The 13,734-nt window shown below is 41.6% G+C and overlaps 1 protein-coding gene across 7 annotated transcripts in view; it reads left to right on the forward strand.

The window, feature by feature from the left end:
- Positions 1–13,734, forward strand: part of MGAT5 (alpha-1,6-mannosylglycoprotein 6-beta-N-acetylglucosaminyltransferase) — a 222,901-nt gene that overhangs the window by 191,131 nt on the left and 18,036 nt on the right. For all 7 annotated transcript variants that reach the window (XM_037912307.2, XM_037912309.2, XM_043525076.1 and 4 more), the window contains one exon: positions 10,667–10,813. In XM_037912307.2, the coding sequence (XP_037768235.1) occupies positions 10,667–10,813 (147 nt within the window). The remainder of the gene's footprint in view (positions 1–10,666; positions 10,814–13,734) is intronic.

Consider the following 13,734-nt stretch of genomic DNA (forward strand, 5'->3'; position numbering starts at 1 on the left):
ACAAATGCCTGGACATACCAGGGAGAAAGTCTTACTCCTCAGCATCCCTACAGCTTAGAATTGCCAATTACCAGGCTTTGGCAAAATACAACTGTGTCAGTTATAACAAGTTAACCTCGTTCATCAACCGTCTGCCAGCGGAACACAGGGAGCAGTTCCAGGCAATTGTTGAGGAGGGCCAACTACTTGCCAGGACAACCTTTCAAGCCTCCCTCGATGCTGCTGATACTGCCACCAGTTGGATCGCTACAGCGGTGGTGATGAGAGGATCCTCTTGGCTCTGGCTCTGTGATTTCCCAAAGGAAGTTCAGAGTACAGTTGGAGACCTTCCTTTTGATGCACCTAAGTTGTTTGCAGATAGTATAGACGAGTCTCTGTGAACCTTGAAGGATTCTAGAGCGACTTTGTGTTCTCTTGGTATCTATGCTCCTACATACAAGAGAAAACTCAGCAAGTCTCAGACAGCCCAGAGATCCTGTCCCGTCCAATTCCTTCCCTTCCGGAGGACATAGCCACACCAGAAAAAGCAGAGGTTTCAGAGAAGGAAATATCTGCTTCTGAGCCTCCCATCTCGCGCCTGTCCATTTCTAAGCAGCAACTCTGACATGTTGGTCGAGTGTCTGAACTACCATCCTCTTCAGCTGCACTGATTCATCAGCATTTCTCCCTTCAGTAACCACCTTCACCATTTCAGGCGAGTCTGGGAGTTGATTACTACGGGTCTTGGAGATCATCTCCACAGGTTATACAATCTACTTTACCTCACTTGCACCAACAAATCCCCCTTCCCCGTCCCTCTTCAAGGACCCGTCTCATGAGACCATGCTTCATCAAGAAATAGATGCTCTCTTACGAATGGGAGCTATAGAATCAATCCCTGTACAGGACAGAGGGAAGGGGTTTTATTCAAGATACTTCCCGGTACCAGAAAAGAGTAGCGTTTGGAGACCCATCCTAGACCTGAGACTACTCAACACCCATGTGAAGGCGCAGAAGTTCAAAATGGTGATGCTTCCAGCAATAATTCTTTCCTTTGTGCAAGGGGATTGGTTCTCAGTGCTCAACCTTCAAGATGCATATTTACGCATTGCGGGATGGGTGGATAGCAAACAATTCCTCCATTTTATTGTTGGCCAGGACCACTTACAGTACCAAGTGCTCCCCTTTGGCTTATCATCTGCCCTGAGGGTCTTTTTGAAGGTCATGTTGATAGTAGCAGCACAGCTTCGCTCTGCAGGAAAGGTATTTTAATATTCCGTTACCTGGACGATGGGTTGCTGAAAGGCCGCTCTCTGGAACTAACATTGCAGGCAACTTCTGAAGCCATAGGCCTCTTCCTTGAATTGTGCCAACAACTGAACATACAAAAATCCCCCTTGGCCACAGTACAGAACCTAGAGTTCAGAGCGGCACATCTCAATTCAGTGACAGTAAGAGCCTACCTTCCTTGGTACGGGTTTGTGGCTCTTTCCAGCATAGCAAACACAATTCAGTTCAGCCCCCAAACCATAGTCCATTCCTGGGGCATATAGCAACCACCATCTTCGTGACAGAACATGCCAGACTTCGAATGCACTGCCTTCAAGGGTGACTCCAGACTGGCTGTTCACCCACCAGGCAGTATGCTTCTTTCCGTACCTACCATTGTGAAACAATCTGTCGACGGGTGGAAGGACCATCACAACATGTGCACAGGAGTTCCCTTTGCACATCCTCCCCCAGCAGTCTCAATGCTTACACGATCCAGGGCAAGTGGAAGCATCAAGAGACAATACTACACGTCAATCTCCTTGGATTCAGAACGATCAAATATGCCTGTCACCGATTCCTACCACTAATCAAGGGTAAACACAGAAAGATCATGATGGACAATATATCACGTGTTTTACATCAGTTGCCAAAGAGGAGCAAGATCCCCTTCCCTTTGTACTGAGGCTGTCAGACTCTGGAACTAATGCATACAAAACTAAATCACTATCTCAACGTCCTGTCTCCCAGGCATTCAGAACGTGACTGCGGATGCACTCAGCAGACACTTCTTCCAAGATCACAAGTGGGAAATAGACCCCGACACATTGCACCAGATATCCTGTCAATGGGATGCTCCCCCTCGGATAGACTTGTCTCCACGGCATCAAACAAAAAATGCACCCTTCTGCTTGAGAGGTAGATTGGGTCACCAATCCTAAGGGGATGCTTTTCACCTTCAGTAGTTGTCAGCCCTACTGTATGCATTCCCGATGGCTCCCCTAAAAGTCAGTTATGCTCAAAATAAAGAAAGAGCCAGAGACATTCTAATAGTTCTGACCTGGCCCAGGCAAACGATACAGCTGTCTGGTTGCCCTCCAATTACTCTCTACACCACTCCCCATCTCCTTTCCCAGGAGGGCAGGAAGATTTTCCATCCCAGTCTCATGATGCTTCATCTCAAAGCATGGTTGGTCGATGGCTCATGGGAAGAGAGACAGCCTGCTCAGGAGATGTAAAAAGAGCACTATTACACAGTAGAAAACAATCTACTCATTACATGCATTCTCAAAAGTGGACATTGCTTGCCAGTTGGTGTGACTACAGACAACTTACACCGATGACCTCATCACTAGACTACACCCTACCTCTGAAAACCTCGGATCTATCGACGAGCTCCATAAGAGTCCACCTGGCACCCATTATGGCTTTTCACCTTCAATAGAGGGCTGTTCCGTCTTTGCCTACCCAAGCACAGTGAGATTCCTTAGAGAGCTGGGAAACCTCTGTCTGCCAGTCCACTGCCCTACCCCAGTATGGGACCTCAATCTGGTCCTTAAATGCCTAACAAGACAGTCCTTCGAACCTCTGGCTACCTGCTCACTTCTCCATTTGTCAATGAGGACAGCATTCCTGATAGCCATCACGTTGGAATGATGGGTTGGAGAAATAGGGGCCCTGATGGCATACCCCGAACTCAGGGTTTTTTAAGGACAGTGTCATGCTGCGGCCACACTCCAAAATCTTACCTAAGCTTTCTTCCATGTTCCATCTCAATCAGCCCATTCGCTTGCCAGTCTTCCATCCCCAACTGTATCTAAATCCCCAAATGCCCTGCTGCACACCCTGGATGTCAAGAGAGCTCTGGTCTTCTATATAGACAAGACAAAAAAATCTTTCAGAAAGACCCAATATGTGATCCATCTCACTAGCAGACATATCAAAAAGGTAGGCTATCTCTAACTAGAGACTTTCTAAGTGGATATCAGACTGCATTTACTCTTGTTACCAATCTTGTAACAGTCAACCACCTTTGCTTATATGCACTAATTCTACAAGGTCTATCGCCACTTCCATGGCCTTCCTGGAAAATGTGCCAATCATTAAAATCTGTAGAGGTGCTACTTGGGCATTTATACATACATTCACCGAACATTGTGCTATAACTCACGACTCTGCCTCTGATATTGTGTTTGGCTCAGCTGTACTTTCCATCACTCTGTACTCAACTCTGAAGCCCCTTCTGCCTTAGGGGAGTGATAAAATAATAGAGAGGGCAGGTCACTAATTTAGCATGATCTGGATGGCTTGGTAAATTGTGTGCAAGCAAGAACGTAGGCCATACCTGGGATGGAGGGGCTCTCTCATGGAAAGCAGTGATTCTGAAAAAGATTTTGGGATTGTGGTGGATAATGAGCAGAACATGAGCTCCTAGTGTGACACTGTGACCAAAAGAGCTAATGTGATTTATGGGATGTATAAACAGGGGAATCTCAAGTAGGAGTAGAGAAATTATTTTATCTTTGTATTTGGCACTGGTGCAACTGCTACTGGAATACTGTGTCCAGTTCTGGTATCCACAGGTCAAGAAGGATGTTGATACACTGTAGAGGGTTCAGAGATGAGCCACAACAATGATTAAAGGATTAGAAAATATTCCTTATAACGACAGACTCAAAAAGCTCAATCTTTTTAGCTTACTAAAGAGAAGGTTAAGGGGTGACTTGATTTACAGCAGTGGTTCTCAAACTTTTGTACTGGTGACTTCTTTCACATAGCAAGCCTCTTGAGTGTGATTCCCCCTTATAAATTAAAAACACTTTTTAATATATTTAACACCATTATAAATGCTGGAAGCAAAGCGGGGTTTGGGTTGGGCGCTGACAGCTCGCAAACCCCCATGTAATAACCTCATGACCTCCTGAGGGGTCCTGGCCCCCAGTTTGAGAACCCCTGATTTACAGTCTATAAATATCTGCACTGTAGCAGAGAAAGGAATAACATGAGCCAGTAGCTGAAAGTAGAAGCTAGACAAATTCAGACTGGAAATGAAGCGTACATTTTTAGCAAGGAGAGTAATTAACTGTTGGAACAAGTTATCGTGGGTCATGGTGGAGTCTGCGTCACTCACAATTTTTAAATCAAGATTGGATGTCTTCCTAAAAGATCTGCACTAGGAATTATTTGGGAAAGTTCTATGTCCTGTTTAACACAGGAGGTCAGACTAGATGGTCACACTGTTCCCTTCTGGCCTTGGAATCTATAAATCTATTAATAAGGAAGCAAACATTCCTTGATCCCCTTCAGACTCTGCAAGGAACCTAAAGGGTGAGAGTAAGCAGTCTGACTTCCTAACCTAGTAGTCCAACACCATATTACATGGGGGGTAAGGAAGCCTTCTCCCTGCACCCAGTTCAAAACTCTGCCTGGGTTAAATGGGTGAGCATTTTCCAAACACACTTGGTCCACATGCATTTAAAAATGCAGCCTTCAGTTCCCAGATGCTTGATTGCTTCTGTTGGACTTTTGATGCAATTTGACATGCAACATTTGTTACATATCTACACTTACAAAGTATTCTGACAGATTGTTGTAGCCTTTTCACAAATAATAAGCTGCCTGTAATGGAAAGGATTTGTAGATTAGAGCAGAATGAGAATGAGTTAATGGAAATGTGTCACACTCCTTTAAGCTTTGCTTTTGAAACGCATCAGATATGATTTTCATGAGTTAATTTAAATTTTATTATTTCAATTGTACTATTACTCATTTGTGTGAAAGTTATACATTGATTTCCTGACTATTTGGGCTACATTGAAGAAGCATAGCTTAAATATGGATAAGAAATACTTACCATTAGATCTGTAAGATTTTCAAATTAGTGCCCAACTGGTGATGGTGTATTTGTTTGATTGTGTTGATGGTGCCCAGTGCTGCCAAAATATAAAAACATGGTCTTTTTTTTTTCCCATGCAGCTTACTCTAAATAAACAGAACACAGAATAGATGCAAAATTTTTCAGCAATGCATGGCATCAATTTAGGGGAGGTAGTGAATTCCTTATCCATACAACTATACTGTTCTCCATATCTCACTAAAAACAAGGCACAGTAGAATTGTTAGTGACATTTCAAATCCTTTAGTTAATGGTTGAGCCAGGTATCTGCTTAAGCTAATTTTAAGGGTTCAGTTTAACTGTCAATGTTTCTCAAAAATTATTAAAATTTCCTGTGTGCAATTTAATAAATGTAATGTGTCCGCAAGGCCCTATTTTCAGGAAGTTGTTTCTTGAACGTCTTCTGAGGTGAAACTTAGAATGACAGTTTTTCATCTAGAAGGAAATGTACTGTGTTTTATTTTATATATAAATTTTATTATATACAATTTTAACTAGTTTGTGTGTGTGTGTAACTAGTTTAAAATTGTATAGCCTAGTTTTGTTGAGAATTATTTCCATTTTTACATTTTCTCCATAACACTGTTTTTTGTAATCAAAAAAGTTTCCTTCAAATATTTGTTTGCTAGACATGTCTTAGAAGGAGCTGCTTGCAGTGCACTTGCTATTTTGAAGGAGAAATTTGCTGCTATTTCTAATATCAACATTTAACTTTTATTGCACAAATACAGAATGGGGGAATACTGGCTTGGCAGCAGCACTTCTGAGAAGGATCTGGGAGTTGTGGTGTATCACAGCCTCAGCATGAGTCAGCAATGTGATGCTGCAGCAAACAAAGCAAATTCAATTTTAGGTTGTATAAACAGAGGCGTAGCATGCAAATCACAGGAGGTAATAGTACTGCTCTACTCAGTGCTGGTTAGGCCTCAGATGGAGTACTGTGTCTAACTTTGGTCACCAGTGTATAGAAAGGATGTAGAGAAACTGGAAAGGATCCAGAGGTGAGTGACAAAGATGATCAAAGGGATGGAATGCAAGCCATATGAGCAAAGGCTGAAGGAAATGGGTATGTTTAGTTTGGAAAAGAGGCGATTCAGAGGGGAATATGATAGCCGTCTTCAGAATGGCTGCCATAAAAAAGATGGAGAAAAGTTATTCTTTTTCCACAGAGGGCAGGACAAGAGGCAGTGGGTTCAAACTATAGCATAGCAGATTTAGATTAAATTTTAGGACAAACTTCCTAACTGTAAGAACAGCAAGAAAATGGAACAGATTGCCTTCGGAGGTTGTGGAAGCTTCTTCACTGGAGGTTTTCAAAAGGAGGCTGGAAAGCCATCTGCCTTGGATGATTTAGACATAACAAATACTTCATCTTGGCAGGGGGTTAGACTAGATGACCCTTGCAGTCCTTTCTAACCCTGTGATTCTATGATTGCACAGAGATTCAGTATTCTCAGAGTTGGGGAGGGACATTAACATTTCAAGCTGTTCTGTGGATTTCTTTTTTTAGAGCCAGTCAGCTCATAATGTTAAACTGCTAATGCCAGGGGCTAGAGAGGATTAAAGGCCTAATGTTGCAATACCTATCTACAACTGGGCCGATATTACAAATTTATGCTTCAAATTAAATTAAACTGTTTTTATATGTAGCCTGAAATAGGCTTCTTACTATAGTCACTTAGGATTTTTTTAATTCGAGTTCATTTTCCCTTGAAGTAAAAATTTTAATGGAGAGTATCTTAGTTTGCTAAAGAGAGATAGAATCATAGAATATCAGGGTTGGAAGGGACCACAGGAGGTCATCTAGTCCAACCCCCTGCTCAAAGCAGGACCAATCCCCAACTAAATCATCCCAGCCAGGGCTTTGTCAAGCCTGACCTTAAAAGCTTCTAAGGAAGGAGATTCCACCACTTCCCTAGGTAACACATTCCAGTGTTTCACCACCCTCCTAGTGAAAAAGTTTTTCCTAATATCCAACCCCTAAACCTCTCCCACTGCAGCTTGAGACCATTACTCCTTGTTCTGTCGTCTGCTACCACTGAGAACAGTCTAGATCCATCCTCTTTGGAACCCCTTTCAGGTAGTTGAAAGCAGCTATCAAATCCCCCCTCATTCTTCTCTTCCGCAGACTAAACAATCCCAGTTCCCTCAGCCTCTCCTCATAAGTCATGTGTTCCAGTCCCCTAATCATTTTTGTTGCCCTCCGCTGGACGTTTTCCAATTTTTCCACATCCTTCTTGTAGTGTGGGGCCCAAAACTGGACACAGTACTCCAGATGAGGCCTCACCAATGTCGAATAGAAGGGAACAATCACGTCCCTCGATCTGCTGGCAATGCCCCATCTTATGCATCCCAAAATGCCATTGGCCTTCTTGGCAACAAGGGCACACTGTTGACTCATATCCAGCTTCTTATCCACTGTAACCCCAAGGTCCTTTTCTGCAGAACTGCTGCCTAGCCATTCGGTCCCTAGTCTGTAGCGGTGCATGGGATTCTTCTGTCCTAAGTACAGGACTCTGCACTTGTCCTTGTTGAACCTCATCAGATTTCTTTTGGCCCAATCCTCTAATTTGTCTAGGGCCTTCTGTATCCTATCCCTACCCTCCAACGTATCTACCTCTCCTCCCACTTTAGCGTCACCTGCAAACTTGCTGAGGGTGCAATCCACACCATCCTCCAGATCATTAATGAAGATATTGAACAAAACCGGCCCGAGGACCAACCCTTGGAGCACTCCACTTGATACCGTCTGTCAACTAGACATGGAGCCATTGATCACTACCCGTTGAGCCCAACTACCTAGCCAGCTTTCTATCCACCTTGTCGTCCATTCATCCAGCCCATACTTCTTTAACTTACTGGCAAGAATACTCTGGGAGACCGTGTCAAAAGCTTTGCTAAAGTCAAGGAACAACACGTCCACTGTTTTCCCTTCATCCACACAGCCAGTTATCTCATCATAGAAGGCAATTAGATTAGTCAGGCATGACTTGCCCTTGGTGAATCCATGCTGACTGTTCCTGATCACTTTCCTCTCCTCTAAGTGCTTCAGAATTGATTCCTTGAGCACCTGCTCCATGATTTTTCCAGGGACTGAGGTGAGGCTGACTGGTCTGTAGTTCCCAGGATCCTCCTTCTTCCCTTTTTTAAAGATGGGCACTACATTAGCCTTTTTCCAGTCGTCCGGGACCTCCCCTGATCGCCATGAGTTTTCAAAGATAATGGCCAATGGCTCTGCAATCACATCTGCCAACTCCTTTAGCACTCTCGGATGCAGCACATCCGACCCCATGGACTTGTGCTAATCCAGCTTTTCTAAATCATCCCGAACCACTTCTTTCTCCACAGAGGGCTGGTCACCTCCTCCCCATGCTGTGCTGCCCAGTGCAGCAGTCTGGGAGCTGACCTTGTTCGTGAAGACAGAATCAAAAAAAGCATTGAGTACATTAGCTTTTTCCACATCCTCTGTCACTAGGGTGCCTCCCTCATTCAGTAAGGGGCCCACACTTTCCTTGACTTTCTTCTTGTTGCTAACATACCTGAAGAAACCCTTCTTGTTGCTCTTAACGTCTCTTGCTAGCTGCACCTCCAGGTGTGATTTGGCCTTCCTGATTTCACTCCTGCATGCCCGAGCAATATTTTTATACTCTTCCCTGGTCACTTGTCCAATCTTCCACTTCTTGTAGGCTTCTTTTTTGTGTTTAAGATCAGGAAGGATTTCACTGTTAAGCCAAGCTGGTCGCCTGCCATATTTACTATTCTTTCTACACATCGGGATGGTTTGTCCCTGTAACCTCAATAAGGATTCTTTAAAATACAGCCAGCTCTCCTGGACTCCTTTCCCCCTCATGTTATTCTCCCAGGGGATCCTGCCCATCAGATCCCTGAGGTTGTCAAAGTCTGCTTTTCTGAGGTCCAGGGTCTGTATTCTGCTGCTCTCCTTTCTTCCCTGTGTCAGGATCCTGAACTTGACCATCTCATGGTCACTGCCTCCCAGGTTCCCATCCACTTTTGCTTCCCCTATTAATTCTTCTCAGTTTGTGAGCAGCAGCTCAAGAAGAGCTCTGCCCCTAGTTGGTTCCTCCAGCACTTGCACTAGGAAATTGTCCCCTACACTTTCCAAAAACTTCCTGGATTGTCTGTGCACTGCTGTATTGCTCTCCCAGCAGATATCAGGGTGATTGAAGTCTCCCATGAGAACCAGGGCCTGCGATCTAGTAGCTTCTGCGACTTGCCAGAAGAAAGCCTCGTCCACCTCATCCCCCTGATCCGGTGGTCTGTAGCAGACTTCCATCACGACATCACCCTTGTTGCTCACACTTCTAAACTTAATCCAGAGACACTCAGGTTTCTCTGCAGTTTCATACTGGAGCTCTGAGCAGTCATACTGCTCTCTTACATACAATGCAACTCCCCCACCTTTTCTGCCCTGCCTGTCCTTCCTTGTCATGTCTTGAATGCATAATTGAATGTCATGTCATGAATGCATGAGGCTTTAGATCTAGTAGGCAGGAGTTGAAACTAGCGTATGCATGGAACTATTCAACGGTGTGGTTTAGAGATTTGTGCCAGCTGTAACTCAGAACTTTTTAACCAACCCATTGTATGCTAATTTTAAATGAAAGAAAATAAAAAGACACATTATTTAATTCAATTTTCTCAGGTGTCAGGGCCAGGAAAGAGGGTGCTTCTAAATAGCTGTTGCACAAGGGTGTGAATTCTTTGTGACAAAACATTAAATATTTTTCAGTTGGATTTCCTGTTGCCCAATAATTGTCTTTATTATAACACGTACTATATGCTGGCAGTAAGAGTAAGCACTGATATCTTTTCCCCTTCAGTTTAGAATGGTGGAATTGAATTGTTGGCTTGTCACTGCAGTGCTGTTGCTGAGTAGTGGGTCTTTAACTGAAGTTTGCTGCCATCTACTGTGTTTTTATCAGAAGGCTTGTGCAATTTGGCCTGAGTATTTTTATATTGGCAAAAACTACTAAGCTAGTCAGAGGAAAAAAATAAAGTGGCATAGCTAGTCAGTGATGTAACTGTTGTAAAACCTGTACCTACTGGTCTACCAGAGAGCTCTAGCAGTTTTGTTTGAACTGTAATCAAACCAGCAAATGTCTTTTTCCCCAAAACATAACTGAAAGGGACTGTTGTTCCATCAGTTTCATGAAAAACCTTCTGTTTAAGTTAGAGTGGATTGGCATAGTTTCCTTTCCAGCCCCTTACAGGAAGATTATTGTTAGACGTGTTTTCCAGGACATTTCATTACTCTCTTTGTTTTGCAGAGAGGGAGAGAGAACAGCCAAATCCTTAGCAACATTTAGCATGAAACTTCATTTAAAAGTTCTGTCAGGAATATTACGCATTTCCTTTCAAAACTGTTATGTGGACATATTTTGTAGGCTTGTAAACTTAAAGTCTTTATCATTGTTCATTTTAGCTTAACTCTGAGTTTTTATTGCCTTCTAAAGGGAAACAAAATTAATGGGTGCTAGGTGATGTATCTTTTCTATTTTGCAGTTGTTTGTTGGACTTGGATTTCCATATGAAGGGCCTGCTCCCCTAGAGGCTATTGCTAATGGATGTGCTTTTCTAAATCTAAAATTTAACCCACCAAAAAGCAGCAAAAATACAGACTTTTTTAAAGGCAAGCCTACACTCCGAGAGGTAAGCTTTACTAACACTGATGTTTCAGACATTGCAAAGTATTGGGGCTGTGATACGTCTGAGTTGATGATACTGTTTGTACTGTAATGGTTCTCTGTTTGAGGATTGTACAACAACAAACATTTTATTGAAATAACTGTTTGCTTTGTAATATTACAGTAAAAAACAGAATGTCAAACTAAGGTGCATAATTTACTGCAGACAGAGCAGTTTGTCCTTTTGCCTTAACACAGCAGTGGCCAGAATTGGTATAATTAGTCCTGTGTAAGACAATTATGTTATAACTAGGCACTATGATAATAAAATAATGAAACCCATGAAGTACTTCTAAGCCATAACTCTGTGTCCATGTATATCTACATTCTTCTAATTATTTTTGACAGACCATATATACAAGTTTCACTTCAAGATCTGACTTTCTATCCAGGGGAAACCTCAGTTGAGATCCCCGTGACTTCCATTAAGGAAATGAGCATCACTGAGCAATAAGTGCATCCTTGTTCAAATAAATATGAATGTTGTACTTACTATTTTTGCAGAGACGTTTTTGTTAAGATTCTGTTTAGCCATAATAGTAACACTAGCAATGAACTGTGTGTATTTGAATGTGAAGACACTTGGAGAGCCAAACCAATTTTTGAAGAGTGAACAGGAAAAGCAAACTACAAGTCTCCAAAGCATCCAGAATATTTTGTACTCTGAAGGGAAAAGGAGAAGATCAAACAAACTGGCCTCCCATGCAAGGATTTACTGAATGTTGTTATTCATTGTGTTTTGCATTATAATTGCAGCATATCTATGTATGGGTAAAGTTAGGCCTATAACATACTGAAAACATTTAGCATTTATCTAGTCATTTTTTTCTTGTCCTGACATTAGTTAACACACACTATTGCTTGCAACTTTGAATTTGTTTTTGAATAAGTACTGTGTATGTTAATCAAATGGAGAATGATCTTGTATATGTAAAAGGGAATATGAAGATAAGGAACAGCTTGCATGATAACATTGGTCTGCTTGCAAATGGTGGTTCAACTAGATGAACTGCACATTAAACTCATGCCAATTGGTTGATGAGCGATGCATTTCTACCATTTCTCATTTTAATTAAATAACATAGGTTGCCAGTGCCAAAAAGTTTTGTGCACTGTTCTCAATCTGCTCTACAAATACAATGGATATAGTAGTCCAAATTCACCCCTTTCCTAAGTTTGACTTTATTAACAAAGAAAACAATAATAAAATAGAATAAAATAAAATAGGAAATGGCAATTGAAAAATAGAAGAGCTTAAAAAAACTTTCTTCCCAGGTTTGGCTTCTTATAGGGTTTTTCTCGCTCAGGACTGCTCGGTCCTTTTGGATCTTCTCTCTCCAGAAAGCCGTTTCTAGGTCTCTTATGTCCAAGAGCAATAACCAGTCACCTTCCCAGTAAATCATCATAACCCACTTAACCCTTTATTGGCAGAATCAACACTACTTGAAATGCCATGCCCTGTTAGCCAAACACTGCCAGCCTGCTACAGCATTAACAAAAATAATTGCATTGGACTCTATATAATGTTCAGATTACTAGTGATTTTAATTTTTGTAAGCCTTAGTGTAGAACACAAGTGTAGCCAATCAGTATGAATGCTGATTCTACTTTTTACTCCATTATTTATTCTTGAGACAGTAATGCCTGATCGAATGATCAAAAAAGGAGAATGGGAGCCAGGTACATATGAATTCTAATCCCTTCTGTGACTCTTTGGATTTAGGGAAGGTGGTGGTAACAGTGTATCTCAGTTTTTTCACCTGTACAGTGAAAATAAAAGCTCGCAGGAGTGCTGAGAATTCATTAATGTTCATAAAGCATTTTAAAGATGATAATCCTTAATATTTACTTGGCAGAAATAGCATATGGTTACTGTGTTTTTTCTCTTAGTTTAGGTAGAGTTGGTCAAAAAAAATTGTGAAGAATTTTTCCTACCAAAAAATAGGTTTCTCTGAACTGAATTTTTTGTTGTTGTTTTTCATAGGAAAATTTGAGAGGAAAATATGGCGTTGAATGGACATTTTGTTTTGGCTTAAAATTTTTTGCTGCTTTTTTGTTTCAAAAAACTGAAAAGACATTTTGAAAACAAACACCAACACAAAACAAAAATTTTCATTTCAACTTAGTGCCGTTTCTTTTTTGTTTTCTGAAACCCAGAAAGTGACACAAAACAACTTTTTTATGTTTAAATTAAATTAACATGTTAATTCAGAATTTCCCATGGGAAAACAAACTTTTCTATCCAAAAAATTTCAAATGGAACCTTTTTTGTTCAAAATCTCTTACAGGGGAAAAATGTTAGGTTTCTGACCACCTCTATTTCTATGCAGCAGAAGGGCCCCAAGAATGACTACCACTTTCAGCTCTGGCCAATCACATTATTTCAGCATCAGGACAGTATTCTTAACATTTCTACAGAACACATCCACACAAGAGCTGGCACACAGTGAAACGTTGCTGATTGCAACTGTGCTTGAACACTACTAGCCTGAGGAGATTTGCTGTTGATATCAAGGCTTCAAAACCAGGCCTGGCTTAATGTACTACCTGCCAGGCTGAGGTGTACAACGAACCCATGATCTCCAGTATAACTTCTGAAGCTGTGTGAAGTTTAATCATTATATTTACCTGCTTGGGGGGAAAAAAAATCACATTTTGAAAAGTAATGCAAGTAATATTATTTCTTAAGTGCTAACATTATGTCCATTGCCACTCAACTTATCAATAAAGGCATATTCCCTGCCCCCAGTAGCTTAAACAATCTAAAATTCACACGTGAATGCCCTGGAAATTCAGGAAATGTTGATAACCTGAGTTTTTAAATATATATCACTTTTAAACAGTAGTGGTAATGGTATGATACTGAGGTCAGCTGGCATATGCAGA

This window comes from Chelonia mydas, chromosome 11 (genome assembly GCF_015237465.2).
Source record: "Chelonia mydas isolate rCheMyd1 chromosome 11, rCheMyd1.pri.v2, whole genome shotgun sequence".
Taxonomy (NCBI): domain Eukaryota; kingdom Metazoa; phylum Chordata; order Testudines; family Cheloniidae; genus Chelonia; species Chelonia mydas.